This window comes from Canis lupus, chromosome 3, assembly GCF_003254725.2.
Source record: "Canis lupus dingo isolate Sandy chromosome 3, ASM325472v2, whole genome shotgun sequence".
In the NCBI taxonomy this organism is placed as follows: Eukaryota; Metazoa; Chordata; class Mammalia; order Carnivora; family Canidae; genus Canis; species Canis lupus.
In genome coordinates, this window is record NC_064245.1 from 87,603,875 (window position 1) to 87,628,115 (window position 24,241).

A 24,241-nucleotide genomic window follows, 5' to 3' on the forward strand; every position below is an offset into this window, starting at 1 on the left:
ATATCTTGTGACAGAGATGATGCCCTTGGAACAGTATATCTTAGGGTACCTTACGATGGTGATACAATGCTCCTAATTTTCATTAACTGCTTATGTTCCAGGCATCCTCCTGCAGTCTATACGTGCATTAACTTATTTGCTCATTTTAGCTACTTCTTGACGTCTAGTACTATTATCACTTACCCTCAGTCTGTAGATGGAGAAACTGAGGCATTGCAAGATTAAGCACTTTGCCCAACTATACAAAGTCTGTGTTGGAATTGGGATTTGAATTCAGACTCCGGAAATCAGTGTTCTTAATCACTCCACTAAATCTCCATTCGGAAATCTTCTTATATCTTCTTCATTCTTTTTTTTTTTTTTTTAAGGATTTATTTACTTATTCTAGAGGGCAAAGACAGCAGGAGAGAGTGTGGGAGTGAGTGGGGGAAGGACAAATAAATAATTTCAGTTATTTCAATCTTTCACGTAAAATCTTTTTAAAAATCTGCAGGATAAGTTTTCTGAAGCGGCCTCAAAGGGGGACCAGTTTTGTTCAGTGGAGATAGCATGCAAAGTGCATAGATAGATCTTAAGTGTTTGCCTTCATGGTATTTTTATGTGAAAACACACATTTGGCTACCATCAAGATTAAAATTTTTGCTTGAGCACTTGTTAGCTCTTCTGAGCCTCTTTCTGACTAATTCTACTGCCATCTCATGAGAAATCCCTCACCCCCCGTGTCCTTCACCCTAGACCAATTTTGCCAATTCTTAAGCTTCATCGAATTGGAATTCTACAGTATGCACTCTTCTGTGTGTGGCTTCCTTCCCATCATCACGTCCATGAGATCCATCTGTTTTGGCATGTAGCGACAGTGTATTCTTTTCCATTGCTGCATAGTTTGTGGTAGGAAAATACCAGAACTTGTGTGTTCCGCTTTGGATGGGCATTTGGGCTGTTGCTAGGTTCTGGCTATCAAGAGAAACGTGCCCTGAGTAGTCACGTACATCATTTTTGCTGGCCATAGGCCCTCGGGAGTGGAATTACTGGATTGTAGGCTCCCCGTATATTTAGCTTTGGTGGGCGATGCCATGCAGTTGACCAACGTGGTGGCTTCGGCTTATGGTCTCACCAATAATGAGTGTTTTAGTTCTTTCACATCCTTGCCAGTGCTTGCTAGTGTTAAGTCTTTAATTTTAGCCCTTGGTGGTGGTATTAGGATATGTCATTGTGGTTTTAATTTGTTGTTCTCTGTTGACTAGTGATACTGGACACCCCTCCATTTTCTTATTGTCAGCTGGGGTAGCCCCTGTTGTGAAGATCTTGCTCAGATCTTGCCTCTTTTCATCATCTTAGACTCCGTAAATTGTTTTTCTTTCAGTTTTATTGAGATACAGCGAACAGGCAACCCTGTATGAGTTTAAGGTGTACCGCATAATGACTTCCACGTGTTATGAAATGATCACCGCAATAAGTTTAGTCAACATCTCTCATCTCCTAGAGGTTCCAAAAAAAAGAAAGAAAGGAACATTTTATAGTCTCTACAGTCTCAGCAACCTTCAAATACACTGCACACTGGTATCCTCTTATCACTGGGAGTTGTACCTTCTAACCGACCTTCATCCAATTCCCTTCATCCATCTCCTGCCTCTGGTCACCATAGTGATGGTCTCTTTCTCTGTGAGGTTTTGTTTATTTGTTTGTTTGTTTTATTTTGTTGTTAAGATTCCACATATAAGCCTTGCCTATTTTTAACTTGGCTACCTGTTGTTTTCCTGACTCACAGGAATTCTTGATAGGTATTGCGAATAGGAAGGAGCGCCTTGTTGGATTTTGGGTTGCAAGGGTCTCTCCTAGTCCATGCCTGTCTTGATGGGTTTGGGCTGCTCTAATGGGCTGTAGCACGGGCTGGGTGGTTTATAAAGAACAGACGTGTACCTCTCACAGTTCTGGAGGCTAGAGGCCCAGATCAAGGCGCCAGCAGGGTGGGTGTCTGGTGAGCGTCCGCTTGTTGGTTCATAGACGGCGTCAGGTGGAGAGGGCAAGGGAGCTCTCCGGGGTCCCCTCTATGAAGGTGCTGATCCATGCATGAGGCCACGCTCATGACCTGATCACCTCCAGTGGACCCCATCCCCTTAACACCATTCAACATAGGGACTTTGGAAGGACACATTCAGTCTATAAAAGTGCCTTTTTTTTCTTTTTCTCTTAATGTTGTCTTTATGGACAATTTCTAAAGTTTTGCTTTTTATAGTTAGTGCTTTTTTATATATTACTTAAAAAATATTTCTCAGGCTTCTGGGTGGTTCAGTCAGTTAAGTATCTGCCTTTGACTCAGGTCATGATCTCAGGGTCCTGGGATCGAGCCCCACATCGGGCTCCCTGCTCCGCGGGGAGTCTGCCTCTCCCTCTCCCCTCCCTCCTGCTCATGTTCCCTCTCTTGCGCTTTCTCAAAAAAATAAATAAAATCTTTTAAAAAAATATTTCTCTACCTCAAGATTATGGAGAGATTCTTTGTTTTAGGAAGCTTTAATATTTTTTATCTTTAACATTTAAGTCCATGATTGGACTAGAATTGCCATAGGGAGCAAAATCTTGATATTCTTCTTTTTTCCTTAGGGAAAAAATTAAAAGCAGCACAGAAGTCATAGTTTTTTCTTTTTTCTTTTCTTTTTTTTTTTCATTTCTGATTTCAGGTCTATTTTTATTTATTTTTATTTTTTTTAAGGTCTATTCTTAAATTTTATTTTATTGGTAAACGTTTTAATAATTCTTTGAACTCTGACAGAAGGTATTCCTTTTGACTTCTTTCCATTGTTCAGGTCCTGGCAAGTTTAGGTAATTATTGATTTATAATTATCTGTATTATTAATATAATGGCAGTGGATTATTTAAAACTGCCAATGAGGGGTAACTGGGTGATGGGCAGTAAGGAGGGCACTTGATGTAATGAGCACTGAGTGTTAGAAGCACTTGATGAATCTCTAAACTCTACCTCTGAATCCAACAATACACCGTAGGTTAATTTAATTGAATTTAAATAAGATTAAAAAAACAAAAATAAAACTGACAGTGGTTTTATATTTAGTAAGTCTTAGGCTAGAAGGAACATGTAAATTTGTGAATATCTGTTTATCAAGTTAACAAAAATTTTCAGAAACTTTTTTCTTTTTTAAGATTTTATTTATTTATTCATGAGAGACACAGGCAGAGGGAGACGCAGGCTCCCCGCAGGGAGCCTGATGTGGGACTTGATCCCAGGACCGCGGGGTCTCGCCGTGAGCCACCCGGGCGTCCTCCGCAAACTCTTCTTCCATTTATTTGGGTCCCTAATCGTCTTTATGATTTTTTTTTTAAACACACTTTCAGGTGTTTTTATAGTCTCTGCATTAGTGACGCTAACTAACTCCTGTGAGACCCTGCACTTTTCATGTCCTTTCTCCAGTGTTTTCTTACACTTCGTGCCGCAAAGAGAATGACCGGTGTCGCCGGTGGGTGATGGGCTGTTGTGTCCCTGCCCAGGCCCAGACTCTTCTCTCACTTACTGCAAATGGCTTTACTTCGTGTTCTGGCAGGCGCCTCCCGGTGGTCCTGTTGGGGCAGCGTCTCTCCTGGTATTTGTGTTCCGGAATCACTAAGCTGGTGCGTGGTCGCTAGTACAATGGGAACTAACCGGATTCAGATTTCTACTTACGCTGTTGCTTGAGATCTTTCACTTCTATCCCATCTCACTCTTGTCAGTTTTCTCAGTGGTCTCACGTCCTTGGGTTTCAGTGCGTCAGAGGTTTCCTGGGGGCGCCTGGGTGGCTCAGTCAGGTGGACGTCAGACCCTTGGCTTCGGCTCAGGTCACCATCTCAGAGCCGTGGGTTCGAGCCCTGCATCTGGCCCCATGCTCAGCGCAGTCGGCTCGGGATTATGTCTCTGCCTCCCCCTCGGCCTCTCCCCCTGCTCCCGCACACACTCTCTCTCTCTCAAATAAATAAATCTTTAAACAAACAACAAAACAATAGATGTTTCCTTAGCTTAATTTGTTTTCTCTATCCCTGGGGTCTGTAAACCATGGTCAACATCTCACCCACAGGCCCAGTCCCATCAGCTGCTTTATTTTAAATGGTTACATTTCAGGTGGTTAACAAGCACCTGCATAGTAGCCTTAATTTCCCTCTTGGCCCTCAAAGCCTAAAGAGCTTACCGTCTGGCACTTTTTACCCTTTTTTCCTGAGTCGCTCTCTCGGCAGGGGCTCTCCTCCACTTGGGCAGGTCCGTTTGTCGTGACAATTCACAAGGGTCCAGTAGAAGCAGGGCCCCGCGGGACCAGGGACAGCAGCATCTGTGCCCCTCTCCAGGTGTAACTTGGAATTATAAAGAGTCTTTGCCCATTATTTCAACCTCCAGTGTCTTTCTTATATTATGTTCTATTCACTTGGCTTTTGAAAAATACTCATTTAAGTGTAGATATTACATACAGTATATTTTGAGAACTGAATAGGCACTTTGGGGTTTCATTAGCTACTATGTGGCCACTTGTGTTGGTAACTGTCCCGCAAGGCCTGGGGAAGGAAGGCACATTTGTGTGCCCGCCTCTGGCCCCTTCCCAAACCTTGCCAGGTGGTCGGTGGTATCTAAACTTCATAGGGAGGCAACTGCTCCAGAATCACATAGCCAGGAGGTAGGTTGGTGACAGGTTATTGAACATTTCCTAAAGGAATGTAAAGAAAGGGGCCTAGAGCCCAAATCCTAGATACTGAAGGTTTATCTCCAGTTATCAGTTCAGCACTGAAATGGTAGCTTCTTGTAGAAATTGAGAGGGAGGGGCATGTGGGTGGCTCAGCAGTTGAGCGCCTGCCTTTAGCTCAGGGCGTGACCCCGGGGTCCCGGGATCGAGTCCTGCATCAGGGGTCCCCGCAGGGAGCCTGCTTCTCCCTCTGCCTGTGTCTCTGCCTCTCTCTCTGTGTCTCTCATGCATAAATAAAATCTTTAAAAACAAAAGAAAAAAAAAGAAATTGAGAGGGAATGTGTCTGCTGTTACTAGCATCTAACTGGTTCTCATTGCCCCCGTGTTTCTCGAGTTTCCCCATTGATCCTCTGCACTTCTGGCAAAATGTGAGTGCAGTGAGGCCCTGTACCATAGACTCGTCTCGCGGGCATCTCACAGGGCACATTGTGCAGGCCTCACGGTGATGGGCTTTTGCTCTTGTATTTTCCCTTTTTTTGGTACTCCGTTTACAGCCTGTCAGCTCTCGAGGGCAGGGACTGCATTCTGCGTTGCGCTGAATATCCGGTGCTTGGCTTAGTGCCTGGCCATGGTGGGTACCCAATTAACATGTGTCAAATAAATAGATGAATTGCAGGTTTGAGACTCATCACAGCGTAGTGGAGCACTCAGACTGGAATTCAATTTCCCATGTTGTATCTCCAGCTTCCTATTAACTGCGATTTCTGTCAGGCTCTGTGGGCCTCTGCTCATCATCTGTTACAGTGAGGGCCTTGTTAAGGTGTCTGATGCGATCTTTTTAGATCTATAATTTGTATATTGTCGACTTCTGATTCTTCTGTGGGAAAATTGGCCCCCCTTCTCCATCTAGCTTTTTTTAAGATTTTATTTATTCATGAGAGACACAGAGAGAGAGAGGCAGAGACACAGGCAGAGGGAGAAGCAGCCTCCCTGCGGGGAGCCCGACGTGGGACTCGATCCCAGGACCCCGGGGTCACGACCTGAGCAAAGGCAGATGCTCGACCCCTGAGCCGCCCAGGTGTCCCGCTCTCCAGCTTTCCTAGGTGTGTCCGGCATCTCCAGATTAAAGATGCATTTACTGTGAACTACTGCCTACATCCAGCTGTCAGTTTATAGTTCCCAGAGTCAGTTTAGAAAGATAATTTAGGAACAGGATCTCATGACCCTACAACTTGGGCTTTGACAACCCCCATTTTCTGGCGTGGCGGCCGTGGCCGGGGTGGACGCATCGGCCCAGCCTGCTCCGGTCCCTTATAAGGAAGGAAGCCTAATGGTGTTTTCGTTTTAGTAGGGCACTGTCTGCATAGTGTTCAAGAGCACAGACTTGGGAGCCACGTTCCCTTGGCCCTAACTCTCAGGGCGCCATTAACCTCTTTGTGACTCACTTGTTGAAACTATAAAACGGGGCAATACACCTAGCTCGTTGTGTTACCCAGTGGAAAGTGCTGGCACGGCGCCCGGATTGTGGTCAATGCTATAGAAATGATTTGCTGTTATCCACACTACTGATTTCTGAGCTCTTTAGTCCCCAAACCGTCTTGTCTTTGCCATCGTCAAACACTGTTGCCACCTGGTTGTGGGTCTCTCTCCCCTGTGACTTGCAGCTCCTTAAGGGCAGGACCTACGTGTTGCTATTACGTCCTCAGGGCCTTACGCAGGGTTTAGTCCACTTGTATTTGTTGAACTTGGCTGCAGATGGTGAGTGAGGCCTGTGTAGTCTTGGGTGACTTGGAGGTACCGCTGTGCTGTGCCCTGTCACGAGGCTGCGGCCGTCTCTCCGTTACCCTTGCGGCAAAGTCCGTACTCAGATTTACAAAGAGGATGCAGAACAAGGCTGCGTGTGTGTGTATTTGTGTACCTCTGCATGTGTGTCTATACATGTGCCCCGAGTACTTCACGCAGTAGAGGTGAGGAGTAGCATGTGCACATGTTCAGAAACGTGCAGCTGGAATCGGTGCTTTCTGTTTTCCCCTCAGGATTTGACAGGATCTGAACTCTATGCCCAGGCAGCCAGCCTGCTGCACCCCGTGGTTTATACGACCGCCGTCATCCTCCTCTTAAGCCTCTTGGCGGTCATCGTCAGTTACATATACCATCACAGGTAAGAAGGGAAACTTGGCCAACAGGGGACTTTGACCGGAAGGAGTTTATTTCACATCGAACGAGGATAAAACTGAGTTTCACACCATGCCGTCTTTCCAAAGTAAGAGCGGTTACTCTAGAATACATACGAGCCTCCTTCGTGTCGTGCAGTTGGAGACATAAGCCCAGGAGATGGTAAATTCACCTCCTACAGCATCCAGTCTGCTCGTGGGGCATGGGGGCCACAGGGGGTGAGGTGAGCTGGGGACTTGTTACCTGCGGACGTGTCTTCCAGAAGCGGACTCGGCTGATCTTTCTGTTTTATGACTTTGTGCATGTTGTGATATTCTTTATTTTATAGATGACACTTGTAAGACAGTCTGTGGCATTTAAACATGAGTATAGTTTCTGTTAATTGGAGGCAGAGCTACAGAAACTTTTATTCTATGGTCGGCAATAATAAACTAGAAGGATTTGCTAAACAGAAATTCACTGTACAAGAGGTTCTCCTAGAAGGTATTTTCCTATTTAAGCTGGACCTAGGTGGCATTTCTTGACATTTAGTTAAGAAACAAAAGGAGGTTTTTGATATTAAAAGAAAGAGAGACTTCAATGTTTTTGTTATGAAAGGCCAGGGAGAAACTGTTCTGGGCATTTAGACCACGTTACCCTAGTAGGTCAGGAAAAGCAGAGATTGGCACCTTGCAGAAACCCCTTGGAAGCAAACAAGTAGTCCAGCTGTCCTAAGATGTCGCGACGAACAGCGGCCCGGGTATTTCTTATTATGGAGAATTTGTTTAGCCTTTAGTTGGGAACAATAGTTTCATAAATGACTTGTCTTTTTTTAGTGCATCGAGTAAAATGTTAAGAAACTGTGTTGAGTTAAATAATTTCTTGAACCCTGTGTGTGTGTGTGTCTGATAGTACATGTATTTTAAATGAAATGTTTAAGCATAAAACATTTACGTTTGGCCTTTTATGCAGCTGGAATTGCTAACTTGTGGATGAATATCATCCGGCTTCACATGGACCAGCCTGAATATTAATATTTTTTTTTCCCTTTTAACAGTTTGATTAGAATCAGTCTCAAGGGCTGGCATATGCTTGTGAACTTGTGCTTTCATATCTTCCTGACCTGTGTGGTCTTCGTGGGAGGAATAACCCAAACCAGAAATGCCAGCGTCTGCCAAGCGGTAAGTCAGAGTGGAAAACTGAAATGGGAAAAAATAATGATATTAGAAAGTAATTTCATGTTTTATTAACTGTAAAAGAAAGCCTGTTTTCTAAAGTCGCTTTTCTTTTTCAACCGAGCGTCTCACTTTTACACGTTTTTACCGATATGCTTCAGGTTTTGAACTATTATTTCACAACCAAACATGTGACTTAGGGAGCTTGTCTCATTATCCTTGGGAATTCATTGCTTCTTGTTCTGTCTTTTAGGATGCCGAACCCTTAATTAAAAAAATTGGTAGAACCCTGATGTCAGCTAAGAGAGAAGTGATACTTTCTGACAGTAGGGTCTTAAAAATTACTTCATTTATTTATGGAAACAACAGGAATTTGTGAAAGATTTAACTGTAAGATATAAAAGCCAGAAACCTCTCACGTGTGCTAAATATGAAATATCAAAGAATATTCAACTTTAATTTCAAATAAATTATTACACATGTAGCCTTAGTGAACAGTATTCTTCTGGGATATGTATTTAAAAATACAAATCATTCAACATATGAATAGACATAAATCAGTGTGCGTATTTCCTAAATGTGCGTATTGTTTTCCATATGCATGTCAGGAAGTGGTGCCATGTAGTAATTGAGTTCAAACTGCCTGGATTTGGGTCTCTGGTCTACTTTACTGTTTTTATGGGTAATTTATTTTACTTTTGTTTTAATTGCCAAAAAATAAAAATAAAATAACAGAAGATTTACCCTCCACAGACATTTTGAGTGTATGGTTTAATATTAAATAGAAGTACAGTGCTGTACAGCGGATTTCTGGAACTTTCTCTTCTTGCATGACTAAACACTGTGATAAACAGCAACTTGCCATCCCCCTCCCCTCCCAGCTCTGAGCAGCCACTGTTTTACGGTCTGTCTCCGTGAGGTTGACTATGTAGATACCCCATCTGAGTGGAATAGTGCAGCGTTTATCATTCTGCGACTGGCTTCTTTCACTGAGCATAAAGTCCTCAAGGCTCACCCGTGTCGTTGCATCAGATGGGATTTCCTTCCTTCTGTGTGGCTGAATAGTATTCCACTGTATGAATACATCACCTTTTCTTTATCCATTTATCTGTTGCTGGACATTGATTTGGTTGCTTCTATCTCTTGGCTGCTGCGAATAATGCTACCGTGAACATAGAGGGGGAGATACTTCTTTGAGATCCTGTCATTTCAGTGTTTCACTTTGTGTCTCAGCTTTCTCACCCATAAATGGGGAATAATATTTGAGTTGTTGACAGATGACATGATCATTTATGTCAAAAAGAAAATCCTACAGTAATTTATAGATAAATTATTTGAAGTAATTGGAAGGTGTAGCCAAGGGTGAACCTAAGCTTAAAGCACAGAAGTTTGATGCAAGCATGCAGAAATGCAACTACGAGAAAGCCTAAGTAATGTGAAGATGCCATGTATATAGCATCAAAGAACATCAGGTACCAAGAAATAATGAAAGATGTTCACGATTTACAGGCAAAATCATAATAGGTCTTTAAGAAGACCTAAATACAAAAATTAAAAAATTAAAAAATTAAAAAAATTAAAAAAAGAAGACCTAAATGCATGGTGGGTATACTAGGCCCAAGGATACGAAGTGTCAATATCAGAAAGATGGCAGTTTCTCTGAAATTAATGTGCACATAAGAGAATTTTTCACGGCACACAATAAAATCGTTTTTAAATTTACATTAAAAGCCAAGGACCAAAGATAAAGATAGCCAGGACGCGTCTGCAAAGGAAGAGTAGAACAAGGAACACGGTCCTTCTAATCATCAGAATTTAGGAGGCTTCTTTCGTCATTAACTCTGTGGCATCTGGTGTGGAGAGAGACCTGACCACAGCAGAACAGAGACTCAGAAGCAGACCCATGTGGAACTTCGGTATGAGACGGAGGTTTGCATGCCTCATCACTTGGGGGAAGAGGGCCCTCTGTGTAGTAAAAAGATGCTGGGGAAAATCCACGCGTAAGAACCTTAGAGTGGACCTGTACCTCAGGCCTTATGAAAAGTGTCAACCGTGCATGGACTAAAAACCTAACATGGCCAAGCCAAAATGTTAAAGTTTGTATTAGAAAATATCACAGTCCTTGGTCCCTTTTTTTCATAAAGATGGTATTTATTTATTTGAGAGTGAGAGAGAGAGCATGAGAGGGGTGAGGGACAGAGGGAGAGGCGGGCTCTCCGCTGAGTCAGGAGCCCAATGCAGGGCTGGATCCCAGGACCCTGGAATCATGACCTGAGCCGAAGGCAGACGCTTCACCGACGGAACCACCCTGGTGCCCCGGGATGGGGATTTCTTTTTTTTTTTTTTTTTTTTTAATTTATGGGATAGGGATTTCTTAAATGGAACACTAAAAGGCATTGACTAGAAGAGAGATAATTTTAACTAAATTAAAAATAAGAGCTTTTGTTAATTAAGGTTCCTTAATGAAAGTAGAAAGACAAGCAAATTGGAAGATGCTCTTCTTAATACATGTCATTGGAAGGGCAGTGGAATAAAAAAAATCAATTAAGAACTATAATCAATGAGAATGACACAAACAACCCAGGAGAAACAGTGGTGAGCATGGACAGGCTTCTCCTAGAAGCGTAGTGTCCACAGAGTCCGTGCGCATGGGAAGAGGTGCTCAGCGTGGTTGGCGGTCATGGAGATTGAAATGACGACAGTGGGGTTCCACTCATGCCTTTGCTGTCAGCAGAAATCAGTCCTGACCAACATGTGGATGCACGTGGTTACACACCGTGGGTGGGAATGTAAGCGGATGATTCTGGGCAGCTCTGCAGCCTGAGGTCAAACGTGCCTAGACCCTGGGACCCAGCAGCCCCACTCCTGACTCCGAGGGTGCGCTCGCCCGTGCACATGAATATTCAGAGCAGCACTGCGCATGACAGAAAAAATCCTGGAGGCAACCCAAATGCCCGTCGGTGACAGAGTGAATAAATAAACTGTGATATTATGCAACAGTCAAAACTAATGAATTACAACAATGTGTAACAATATGAGTAAGTCTGAGGAATATATGTGAAAAAATTAAGTCCCATAAATTACGCCCAACCTGCTGTCCTTTTTTTTTTTAATAAAGCAAGAAGTAACTAAAATGAAACTGTTCGCTTTTAATGAAAATAATGCAGATCCAGTAAAACTGTAGAAGGAAGACAGAGGGATGATAAACATACGATAAAGAGGGATGATTACCTTGGGTGAAGGGGACTAAATTGTTTGATACAGGTTTTGGTCAAGGTCTTACCTTCTGTCTTGCTGAGAGATTCTCAGGCACTTAGGAATAATGACTGATTAAATAAAATCAGAGTGTGCTTGGTCTAGTCACCAGAATGTGTCCTAAACCTAAGGTTGGCAATCCAGTATTGTAGTGCTGACATCCAGCTCATACTGCAGGTGGGCGCAATCGTGGAGAGGATTAAGGCACTCAGGAGACCTGGTATACAGTAAGTGCTCAATAGATACTAGCTACTACTACTCCTACTGTCACTATTGACAAAATTACCTCTCAGCTGTGCAGAATATTTCTGTTGCAGGCCGTTGGTATACACTGGGAAGCAGACTGGATTGGAGCCTGTGAGAGGTCAGGTAATGGGTCTGGAGTCCACTGCCTCTACGCACAGAAGATGGTCGTGTTCTCTGAGTTCCTCCCCACCCCGCCCCCCATTTTGATCCCTACTCATCTTGTTTGTAGGTCTCAGTTTACTGTTAACCGTTGGGGAGATGCTGTCCCTCCCCTCCCTTCATTACCTTGTGGTGCTTGCGACATCTCCACGATGCCTACCACACTTTGCAGTTGACTGGTGTTTCCGTATTTGCCGTCTCTGGACCCGACGCTCCACAGGGGCAGGAGTCCCATTGATCTGATTGCCCCGTGTTTATCCAAGGATCAGCATTGGGACTTGACCCAGAGTAGGTGATACTAGATCCCTAACAAATATTTATTGGGTGAATGAACAAAAAGGGCCCCCGATTCACAAATAGTGGGAATCACTGGACCCTGGCGCCATTTTGAGCAGAGGCTATGAGGAGAGTGCACAGTGGCGGTGGTGGGAGTCTCAGTTTTGTGTAAAAGGATTCCTTGTTTTCACGGAGCAGACACATTTATTTCCTTAGGAGATGAATAGAAAGAGGCCGTTGTGAAGAGGCCTGCCTTTCACCGTCCTGAATGATACACGTTTTCTAGAAAGAAAAGGAGAGGAATTTGTGCAGCGTTCAGGGCCTCTACGTTGAATGTCCGTGACTTAAAGATTTTTTTTTTTTTTAAAGGAAAGGCAAGTCTTGACATGTTTTCACACGGCATTAGCTTCTGTTTTTACAATGTTCTCCCGTTCCTCTATGAAAGACAACATTCTCGCCGTTTCTGACTCAGACATGACCGGCTTCACTGTGCCGTTGTGGTAGTTCGGTCGGGAGCCTGCCGACGGGGGGTGGTGGAAGCGGCAGGACCAGCCTGGCGTTCCAGACACTGGCAGGTGGGTTCTAACCCTGTGTCTGCCGGGATGCCTAGGTTCAGATGTAGGAAAGACGTGAGGGTTCAAAGCGGACAGAGAGGATTCCAGAGAGAATCCTGGAGACGTCTTCGGTGCAAGGAGGTGGTTTTATTAAAGCACGGGACAGGCCCGGGGGCAGGAAGAGCTGTCCTGAGGTCATGAGGAGGGGCCCATGATATACATTCAGGGAGGAGCTTAGGAATAGCCAAAGCCTCTAAGGAATTTCGGAAGCAAGGTTTCCAGGACCTTGAGAGGACTAGCTCTTGTGGGACGGGAGGGGAAGGTCATTTATTGCAGTCTAGTAAAACCTTAGCCTGAGATCCTGTAGATGTGTATTCATGGGTCGTACGCTTGGGGGATGATGGCCAACACGTATCTTGAAAGTAGAGATAAAGCAGGTTTCCAGGGGAATTTTTATATGTTAAAGCAGACTTCAGGCTCCTGGGGGTCGGCCTAAGAGTGCCCATTGCCCTCAGCAACGTAGGACCATGCAGGCGGTTGAGCCCCTGGTGGAAGGTCCCTCTGCCTGTTTCAAGGACTTGTCAGTGGGCTGTAGGCAGTAAGGAAATGCAATAATTTTTTCTTCTGCCTTTGTTTCCACCTCAGTATGACTAGTCACTTAACCTAGCAGGGCCTTAACGTGTCTTCCGTAACGCGATGGGTTGGGCTCGTTAACCTCTAAGTGATCATTAAGGTTCTTCTGCCCCTCAGTCACCTGTTAGAATCCTAAGGTTCCAACAGGGAAGCCTAACGTGTGCGTACCTTACGTGTAGTTTCCTGTGTGCGCATCATCGGGGTATTTTATGTCCGTATTTCCCTTGCGGAGCTCATAGTCTCTGTGGACGGTGAGAACGGGTTCCACTAGGGTTTCCACCCCGTTCTGCGTCCTAGGTCAGTCCCACGTTCTACAGGCTTGGGCTCTCTTTTGCAGAAGGAGTTGAAGGAGAGCTAAGAAGCCAAGTGCCAGAGTGGCCGGGGCTGTGGACTCCGGGTTGGAAGGGTCCTGGGTTTTGGGTCATGATGTGCTGCCAAATGATTGTGTCATCATTCATTTTCTAGTCCTTGGTTTCCTTAGCTATGCGGCGGAAAGATTTGGCTGGATCTTGTTGAAGTCACCTTGTTGGCCTACCACTCCATGATTTACTTTATTAACTACGGCGCCGGCTAACCTTCCCTGGTGTCCTTTCGTGTCTCTCACCCAGAGTTCTTGTGCCGTGGCACGTGAAATGCATTGGGGAGATTTAATCAGCGAATATTAAGGCATTTTGCTTGCCAACTCCTGCGATGTGTTATCTTCACTTTCGTATTAACCCTAGAAGGCACTTCTTCCTCCTGTATTTTATCAGTACAGAAATTGAGTCTTAGGGAATTGATGCAACTTGCCCGCAGATCGCCAGGGCTCTTGGGTGGCAGAGGTGTGGTTCAGATGCCAGTCTCCCTGACTCAGGCGTCCCTCAGCGCCCCCTCGCCCCCCATCACTGTGCCTCACGATTTAGTGAAGACCAGCATGGCATAATGGAAGGGGCATGGGTCTTGGAAACCAGCAGACGTGGGTTGGAGACGCAGGCCTGCCACTGAGCCCGTGACCTCTAGTGGACGATTTCATGTCTTTCAGATGCCCTCTCCCTGTCTGTAGCTCAAAGTTAATAATACCCTTCACCGAATGGTGACATTAGGAGGATAAAATGGAAACACATACAAGTTGTCTTAATAGGTTTTGGGGGCACGCAGCGGACATTCAGTAGTGGGAGCTGTTTTTATTTCCTGTGCATTCATACATGATTATATGAATATTAAACGTCTTTTTCCCCCCCCACACTCACTATATATGCTGTACTCTCTTAGGGTTACTGGTGGTTAAAAATCAATATAATGTCCAGTCTCTAGTTTGTGAGAGCTTATGGTTTGGTAACCTATAGAGTGCAAATTCTTGAGGATAGTTATTTTTATATCCATTTTACAGCTTGGAAATTGATCTCTTGAGGTCAAGTGACTGTCTTAAGTCATCACCTGTTGCATTTAGTTAATCGTTTACAGGCTCCATGAATTATACTTAGTCCCAAACTTTACGGCCTTTCCACGTGTATTTCCCATTTATGTGAAAGAAATGCGACAATGAGGTTGCATTTCACGTGTCTGATGGAGAATCCAGGAGGAAGCATCCCATTCCAAGAGAAATACCCTCCCTGCCAGTTCTCTCTTCCCCCTTTTATTAAATCTGGTTCTCGTGGATTACCTGGGGATTTGCTTACATGATGGTTACGAGGTGACATCAGACTCCTAAAATTCTGCTCTTCTTTGTTTGAAGGCTTTAGTATCTTTCAAGCATCAGCACTCTGGAAATTTTGAAGTGCCGTAAGAAACGCTTCAAAATCTAAAGGTTGAGCTTTGCCTCTTAGATCTAAAACAACAAAATGCTCCATCTTGCACCTCCTGTGTTGAAAATGTTTTCGCTCCTATTTTTTAAACTTATTTACTCTACAGCTCTGTCTCGTTCTTCTGACCCCGGCCTCTGAGAGATCTCCGCCAGTGGTGAAGCCTACCATTTTGAGTCAATACTAGTGATTTATCTCCAACGTTTCAGTGTCGATGGACCAAATTCATTTACACTATTTTTACTTACAGTATTTGGTGTGACTCCAGATTGCTTAAGGTTTCTTTTATGCTTTTTTGTTTTCTCTGTAAATTGTGCTTTTATCATACAGACAGTAAAACGAATGGAAACCAAGGAGCCACTTTTTTCCTTATGTAGAAAATAACTGAATTTTCTAGGCTGGCCAAGCCGGATCCACCCTGCCAGCACTTCCCGAGTCAGTGTAAGATTCACCCTGGACAGGGATTGTCCTCTCTTTTGTCTTGCAAAATAAGACTTGGCTTTCCACTTGCCAGATTTCGGCTGCACGCTGATTCTCATTAAAATGAACTCTGGGCAGCGATCTAAATGCCTTTGACCTAGGTTTGATAATGTCAGTCAGTTTGATTTTCTTGAGATTGGGGAGCCGTCCTTTTAGAATGAAAAAATTTGTCTTGAAGATTTTCACTAATAGGATTTTACCTGTGGTAATTATATAAAGCGAAATGATCAAAAAGATAGGAAGTAATTAGTCAGATAAGAAAGCTGAATTATGTCCTTGATGCTCCAATGACACAGACACTTAGTTTTATTAAAATGGATTTAAACCTTCCCTAGGCCCTTACGTATCTCCAACTAGAATTTTATCTCCAGATAGAGTTGGTTCACACCACGTGGTAAACATGCGCCCACCACTCCTCTGGGGAAGGAACTTAAGTAATGTGACCATTCCATACACTGCAATTTTCCACTATTTCTGGGGGGTACCTGTTGTGTCTCCAATCTTGTGCCCTTACAGTCCCTACAGAAACCCTAGGGATGGTGATTGATAACCTTCCCTCTATTCCAATGAGGAAAATTAATTTAGAGAGGTAACATTATTCACTTAAAAGCACCCTCCTAATAAGTAATGATAAAAACATAGATAGTATTTTTCTTGATTGTTTATGTGCCAGACAACATGCTGAATCTCTAGGTAGACTGTCCTGGTTAGCCCCACCCACGGCACCTCCATCTCTCTCTCTTTGCAAACGAGGAAACCAGTGCTTGCGGGGTTATGTGCCTTTGCTGAGGTATCACGGCAGATACCGGTGGATCCTGCTTTTAAAACCAGGTAAAGGGCAGCCCCGGTGGCTTAGCAGTTTAGCGCCGCCTTTGGCCCAGGGCGTGATCCTGGAGACCCGGGATCGGGTCCCGCATCGGGCTCCCTGCATGGAGCCTGCTTCTCCCTCTGCCTATGTCTCTGCCTCTCTGTGTGTGTGTGTGTCTCATGAACCAATCAATCAATCAGTCTTTAAAACCAAGTAAAGGTTAGGTTTTACACCTCCCCCTCTTACCCACCAATGTATTATATCACTGACCTACCGTTACCATGTATAAAGGCTCTGAATTAGAACAACTCAGGTCGGTCACACTAATGCTTACTCTCTGTGTGCAGTGACTTCCCCCTGAACCCTTGCCCTCTACCTTCCTCCTCAAACATGGGCCTCAGAAAATGAACTCCAGTGTATGTGACATTGCGTCTGCGAGAAACACGCCTGTGGTTTAATGTCGTCAAAGAGTGCATTGATTCCAAAAGGGAATTACTGTGTATGAAGGGCTCCGTCTTGGGTGTAAAGCATCTGTGGTCTGTGGGCCTCCTAGATCCAAGCATTGCTTTGTCTGTTAGAGCACATCATCGTCTCTTGTACGTCTGTTAGAATGCTTTGTTTCATTAGCGGCCAAAGGAATCGATCTTCAGAATATCTCTTTATGCTGTTTTGGAAAAAATTACTTACCAGTTATTTTTGGTAAACCTTGGAGACAGTTAACTACTGGCGAGGGTTTTTTTTTTTTTTTTTTTTTTTTTTTTTCCCTTTTTAGTTTATATATTCTTCACTCTTCTTTCTAGGTTGGTATAATTCTTCATTATTCCACTCTTGCTACCGTATTGTGGGTGGGAGTGACAGCTCGAAATATCTATAAACAAGTCACTAAAAAGGCTAAACGATGCCAGGATCCTGATGAACTGCCACCCCCGCCAAGACCGATGCTCAGGTACCTGTTATCTCTGTTTACTATGTTACGCTAAATGTTCATTAAACTGTTCCATTGAAGCTTTTTTAAACAGAAGCATGCTGAGTAGGTTTCAGAGAATATAGGGTGGACTTGTCAGCTGGGCTTCCTGGGTTTTTTTTTTTTTTTTTTTTAAAGATTTTATTTATTTATTCATGAGAGAGACACACACAGAGAGAGAGAGAGAGGCAGAGACACAGGCAGAGGGAGAAGCAGGCTCCATGCAGGGAGCCCGATGTGGGACTCGATCCCGGGTCTCCAGGATCATGCCCTGGGCTACAGGCGGCGCTAAACCGCTGCGCCACAGGGGCTGCCCGGCTTCCTGGGTTTGAGTACCGGCTGCGCGGCCTTCCAGCTGGGAGCCTGCGTGAAGTGTTGCCTCTCCAGGCCTCCCCCCGCCCACCCTCATCTATAAAGTGGGAGTAAGTGAGCGTCTGCAGGTGGGACGGGCCATCTAACAGGCTCTAAGACAATGTTAGCTGTTTGTATTTCCTTGGGACCATGTCAGAGATTTTTAATCTCCTTAAATATGTTTCAATTGAATCATTCTCTGCGAAAGACCACGCAGTGTTGGGAGTTACACCCTTCTTCTCAATTATAATAAAAAATAATGGGTTTTCATGGTGGAGGAGTAAAAGTTGACCAGTGGTGACTGAGCGTATTGGAGGCGGGCTGTGCACCAGGCCCTGGGCCGGGCACTGAAGCTGTCCTGCCTTTGAGGAGTTTCCAGTCGGCCCGAGGAGACCATGAAGGACCAACTGCAGGCGGTACAAGAGCTGTGGTGGGGATACGTTCTTTTGAAAGTACAAACAGAGGTGCCGTTAATTTGGCGGGATGGCGGGTGTCAGGAAGTACCGACCATTAGTGATGAACCCTCGTTCGTGATGAGGGCAGAGGGGACGGGTGACCCCGTGGATCCAGGATGATGTGGGGTGCTGAGGGAACCTGGAGAAATGCACTTTGGCCGGAACCTACAGCATATGGTGGAAAGTGACGAATTCAGGGTGACGGCTCTGCGACAGGCGTCTGAGAGCCATGGTAAAATGGGGGCAGCCGCTGACGTCCACTGTGACCTAAGGGAATGGCCCGACTAGGTAACCTTATAGGACAGGCTTCCATTAACACGGAGTAGGAATTGGAGAGCCTGGGGGTTAGGGGTTCAGCTGAGGTCGTCCGGGTGGTCCCCAGGAGTCCTGAAGCCAGAACCTTTGGAAACCTGGTGCTGGGCAGGGAGGGCGTGCTGGGCGTTTTGCAGACAGCGGGGAGACGTGCTCACGTGTGGTCAGTGAAGCAGTGACGACGAGCCAGCTGCCCCGGGAGGTCTCTTAAAAGCATGATCCTGGGGCCATGTTCACATTCCATAGATGGGCCGTAGCACGTAAAGGGAAGAATTGAAAGAACACGGAGAACATGGAAGGGCCAGGGGGCGAGTGGTCCCGTGGACCCTGACGGGCAGCAGGAGCGCTCGGCCACGGAGCCACATTACAGGATGCGATGGACTCTTAGGTCACTGGCGTGAAAAGAGCTGAGAGACGGGGGTTGAAGAGATTTAGGGACCCCAACACCCTTCCTGTTAGGTTCTGAGAGAGGAAAAAAAAAGCACCAAGTACAAGGCGTGAAGTCCTGAGTATGCCTGTGTCCAGCCAGCTCAGGATCCGGGCGCAGGTGCAGAGGAAGGGTCGTGCCGGCAGCCAGGCGGGCCGGCCAGGCCCAGCGGCCCTGCTTCCTCTCATCACAGAGCTCGCAGAGCTCCCAGAGCTCCGGCCACGAAGTCTCTGTTTGTAGGACCCCCCCCCCCGCCCCCACTGCCACCCTGTCTCCCTCCGTTCTTAGGGCACCGTCATTTCCCCTGCTGTGCCCAGTGGGCCCCCGGGCCGGGGTCCAGAAGGCCTGAGCGCCCGCAGTCGGGGCGTCCCAGAAGGCCCAGGCCTAGCCACGCTCCTGCACAGTTCCCGCCGTCGCATGTTTTGTCTGGCCTGTGGCACAGTGGGACCCTAAGGGCCGGATGGGATCCAAGGAAGCCAGTTGGTTCCTTGGGAAAGGAGGAGCGTAGGCCCGGGATCGCAGCCTGCAGTGGCCCGGCCTGCCCACAGGGTGGCAGGAGCCGACCAGCTTTCCTCAAGCCCCGCCGCGCTGCTGCCGCCGCCGGGCAGCTCCTGGAACAGAAAGGCGGCCGAGCGAACACCGAAACGTTTTCAAAAAGTTGCTCTTGATCCCTGGGTGGCTCAGCGGTTTGGCGCCTGCCTTTGGCCCAGGGCGTGATCTTGGAGACCCGGGATCGAATCCCACGTCGGGCTCTCAGTGCATGGAGCCTGCTTCTCCCTCTGCCTATGTCTCTGCCTCTCTCTCTCTCTCTCTGTGACTATCATAAATAAATAAAAATTTAAAAAAAAAAAAAAAAGTTGCTCTTGGGGATCCCGGGTGGCTCAGCAGTGTAGCGCCCGCCCTCAGCCCAGGGCCTGATCCTGGACTCCCAGGAATCCCGGGAATCCCGGGATCGAGTCCCACGTCAGGCTGCCTGCAGGGAGCCTGCTTCCCCTCTGCCTGTGTCTCTGCCTCTGTGTGTCTCATAAATAAATAAGTAAAATCTTTAAAATTTTTTTTTTTAAAGTTACTCTTAACAGAGCTGCCCCCAAAAGTGACTCTCCGGGTTGTTCTTGGAGTAGGAAATAATAGCCAGTCCTCAAGGAGTGACGCCGGTGGGGCGGGGACGCTGGGAGGGGTGTCCTGGATGCCTGGGTGCTGAGCTGACCTCTGTCTTGTGCCCCCGTCCAGGTTCTACCTGATTGGCGGCGGCATCCCGGTCATAGTGTGCGGCATCACGGCGGCGGCCAACGTCAGGAATTACGGCAGCCGGCTGAGCGCGCCCTAGTGAGTGTCCCGTGCTCTCTGCAGCCCTGGCCCCGGTCCCCGGTCCCCGGGTCCCCCACCCCATGCTGGCCCTTGGTGCTTTGCCGCCCGGGCCTCCCGCGGTTCCTGGAGCAGGGGATGGCGCGCAGCCCCTCAACCGCTGTGCCCTCTGCTCTTCTAGTTGCTGGATGGCCTGGGAACCCTCCCTGGGAGCCTTCTACGGGCCCGCCGGCTTCATCACCTTCGTCAACTGCATGTACTTCCTGAGCATATTCATCCAGTTGAGGAGGCACCCCGAGCGCAGGTACGAGCTCAAGGAGCCCGCGGAGGAGCAGCAGCGGCTGGCGGCCGGCGAGAGTGGCGAGGGCAGCCGCCCGGAGGCGCTGGGCCTGCCGCTGGCCCCCACGGCGGCCTTGGAGAACGAGCACACCTTCCGCGCGCAGCTGCTGGGCGCCAGCCTCACCCTGCTGTCCTACGTGGCCCTGTGGATGTTCGGGGCCCTGGCCGTTTCCTCCGATTACCCCCTGGACCTGGTCTTCAGCTGCTTCTTCGGGGCCGCGTGCCTGAGCTTCGGCGCCTTCGTCGTGGTCCACCACTGTGTCAACAGGGAGGACGTGAGGCTGGCGTGGATCGCGACCTGCTGCCCCGGCCGGGGCGCCTACTCCATGCAGGTGGACGTGCAGCCCCCCAACCCCGGGGGCCCGAACGGAGAGGCCCCCAAGTGTGCCCACAGCAGCGCGGAGTCCTCGTGCACCAACAAGAGCACGTCGAGCTTCAAAAACTCCTCCCAGGGCTGCAAGCTGACCAACCTGCAGGCCGCCGCGGCCCAGTGCCACGCCGCCGCCGCGCCCGTGAGCCCCGCGCCGCCCCTCGAGAACAGTCTGACGGAGCACTCGGTGGACAACGACCTCAAGATGCACGTGGCGCCCTTGGAGGCGCAGTTTCGAACCAACGGGCACCCGAGCCGCCACCACAAGAACAGAAGCAAAGGGCACCGGGCCAGCCGGCTCACGGTCCTGAGGGAGTACGCCTACGACGTGCCCACGAGCGTGGAGGGCAGCGTGCAGAACGGCCCGGCCGCGCGGGGCCGCAGGGCCCACCTGGCCCACCTGGCCCACCTGGCCCACCGCGCCCGGCAGCACGGCACGGCCCAGCAGGACAGCAGCGACGGCTGCGGCCCGCCGCCCCGGAGCAGCAGAGACTGCGAGAGGCCCTGGCCCAGCGGCAGGAGGGACGCGGGCGGGAAGGCGGGCGCAGGCCAGCTCGACGGCCAGCACAAGTCCTACGGCCTGAACCTGGCCGTCCCCAACGGCCCCGGCCGAGGCCGCGCGCAGGAGGGCCCCGCGCTGCCCCCCGACGGCCCCAGCAGCGTCAGCACCGGCCTGTGGAAACACGAGACGGCCGTGTAGCCGCGGGCCCAGGCCGAGGGGTGCGCCCAAGCCGTGACCCTCACATTCCTTCCCTGCTTGCGGCCACCGTGGGGATTCGAAGCCTTGGGGTAAACCTCTGAGCTTGGGATTTTACGTTATTTTATACCCTCCGGTTGTTGCTTTTTGATGGATTTCAAACCAAAACACACACACACACACACACACACACACACACACACAAACCCTCCAAACCGTTGTTTTCCTTGTCAAAGCACCAGCAGGACTTGGAGAAGCTGCAGTGTCGTTTTATGGGAGATCTGTTCTATCAACTTAACACTTCAGGCTTGTATTTAATACAATAAATAGGTGTTTGTCATTGTGTGTCAGTCTTACGTTTTTATACCTTACAATAGGAGCGTGCACTTCTGTTTTAATCGTGTCTGTACAAAGTGAGGGTATCTTAATGAGAATTACACATGAATCAGCTACCAGACTTCCACGTAATTAACTCCACTGATTATGGCCTGTGTAGATCAAAGCACTTCTGGATGGATGTATTTTATAAATACAGTTTTGAAGGCTGTAAGGTTTTTAAAAGATTTATGGAATGTTGTATTGCTTTTTTTTGTTGTTGTTTTGTTTTGTTTTTTTTAATGGAAATGTCTTCAAAGCTCTTTCTAAATTGCATTACTTTCCCATATCACCTTGGTCCTGTTGATATTGTCTTGTCACTTTTGTGGCTTTTCAGCGATTTATATTTCGGCTTAATTTTCTTATTCTTTTTCTCCCCAGCAGCACGTAAGTTGCTCTTGAACGTAAATGAAGAGCCACCAAATGAGTAAGACTCACACTCACTTGCTCTGAGTTCTTCAGTGTTGGCTCTTCCGTCACCTGCGACTTTGTTCTCAGATAAAGTTCTGCAGGTTCGTGCTGAAGGATTGATCTTTGAATTCCATTCTGAGGGCAACAGCTGCTGTGATCCAGCTGTTCCCACCGGTCGTTGATGCACGAGTCGTTGATTGAGTCGATTGGAATTGAGAAAACAAGTCTAGTTTTACACTGATTTTTGTGGTTTCCACTTCAGAACGATCCCAAAAGAGTCCTCCGGTTTCATCTAGGTGTACATTGGACTATAGCTGCTTCATAGGCTATTTTACTAATTTGTAGCACTTACTAAAAAAAGCTATGTCTGGGGGGATGTTCAATATACATTTGTAGTTGAATCAGTGAGTTTTTTTTTTCCAGTTTTCTAATTAGATAGGTACATTCCTCATTAAATATATGAAGCCAGTTGGTCAGAGATATTTGTCATTTTAATGTCAACCTTAATAGAATATCTAATGTGCCAAGCCTGCTGCACCATCCCAGCTTATGCTAAGCAGAATTATGTGTTAGGGGGAAAAAAATAAACCACATGGTCAAAAAGTTTTTGAAAGAGTACACAACCATTTGAGTATTTCCAATTCATGTAAACATAATAAAGTCTTGTGTTTATTAAAAAAAAAAAAAAAAAAAAAAAAAAAGGAAAAAAAGAGAAAACCTTAACCCTCCCTGGTCCCTAGTCTCACTGGAGTCCATTCCTAGAACTCTGTTGTGTTTTGCCTTTTAAAGTCATTTAATGTGTTGCATTTTTAAAAACAATGTTAATTCCAATATAGTTCCCGTGCAGTGTCATATTAGTTTATGTTAGTGTACATTGCATTACTCAGCACACGTCACGACAAGTACGTGTCCCCTCCACTCTCCCGCCCACCTCCCGTCTGGTAACCATCGGTCTGTTCTCTAGAGGTAAGTCTGTTTTTTTGGTTTGTCGGGTTTTTTTTCCTCTTTGTTCACTTGCTTTGTTGCTTAAATTCCACAAACGAGTTTGACATCCCATGATATTTGTCTTTCTCTGACTGACTCCACTAGCATTATACGCCCTAGACCCATCCATGTTGTTGCGAATGGCAAGATTCCATTCTTTTTTATGGCTGAGTAATAGTCCATTGTGTGTGTGTGTGTGTGTCCCATTTTTTAAAGATTTTATTTGTTCATGAGAGACACAGAGGCAGAGGTAGAAGCAGGCTCCCTGTGGGGACCCTGATGTGGGACTCGATCCCAAGACCCTGGGATCACACCCTGAGCCAGAGGCAGACGCTCAACCACTGAGCCACACAGGTGCCCCCCATACCACTTCTTTATCCATTCATCTATTGATTGACACTTGGGCTGCTTCCATAATTTGGCTACTGTAAATAATGCTAGAATAAAAATAGGGGTGTGTTAATCTTTTGGAATTAGTGTTTTCATATTCTTTGGGTACATAACCCTGTAGTCGAATTACTGGTTCATAATTCGGTTTTTAATTTTTTGAGGGTCTCCATACTGTTGTTTCCCGTAGTGGCTACACCAGATTGCATTCCCACCAACAGTGCACAAGTGTTCCTTTCGTTCCACAGCCTCACCAATACTAGTTGTTTCTTGTGTTTTTTGACTTTTAGCCATCCTGACAGGTGTGAGGTGAATATCTCCTTGTGGTTTTGACTTGCATTCCCCTGGTAAGTGATGTTGAGCATCTTTTCATGTGTCTGTTGGTTATCTGCATATATTTTTTGAAGAAACATCTGTTCAAGTTTTCTGCCCATCTTAATTATATTTTTTTTGTCTTGAGTTGTCCCCATTCTTTATATTTTTTGGATACTACCCTTTATTGGGTTTATCATTTGCAAATATCTTCTCCCTTTCAGTAGGTTGTCTTTTAGATTTATTGATTGTTTTCTTTGCTGTGCAGAAGCTTTGAATTTTGATGTAGTCCCAGTAGTTTATTTTTCCCTTGTTTCCCTTGCCTGGAGAAATAATCTGGAAAAATATTGCTATGGATGATTTTGGAGAAATT

General features: G+C 46.7%; 1 protein-coding gene across 1 annotated transcript in view; it reads left to right on the forward strand.

The window, feature by feature from the left end:
- Positions 1-21,739, forward strand: part of ADGRA3 (adhesion G protein-coupled receptor A3) — a 121,138-nt gene extending 99,399 nt beyond the window's left edge. Inside the window, exons 15-19 of the mRNA XM_025437227.3 lie at positions 6,695-6,819; positions 7,870-7,993; positions 16,980-17,125; positions 19,919-20,014; positions 20,175-21,739. Of these exons, the coding sequence (XP_025293012.1) occupies positions 6,695-6,819; positions 7,870-7,993; positions 16,980-17,125; positions 19,919-20,014; positions 20,175-21,402 (1,719 nt within the window). The 3' untranslated portion in view covers positions 21,403-21,739. The remainder of the gene's footprint in view (positions 1-6,694; positions 6,820-7,869; positions 7,994-16,979; positions 17,126-19,918; positions 20,015-20,174) is intronic.
- Positions 21,740-24,241: the final 2,502 nt, after the last annotated feature.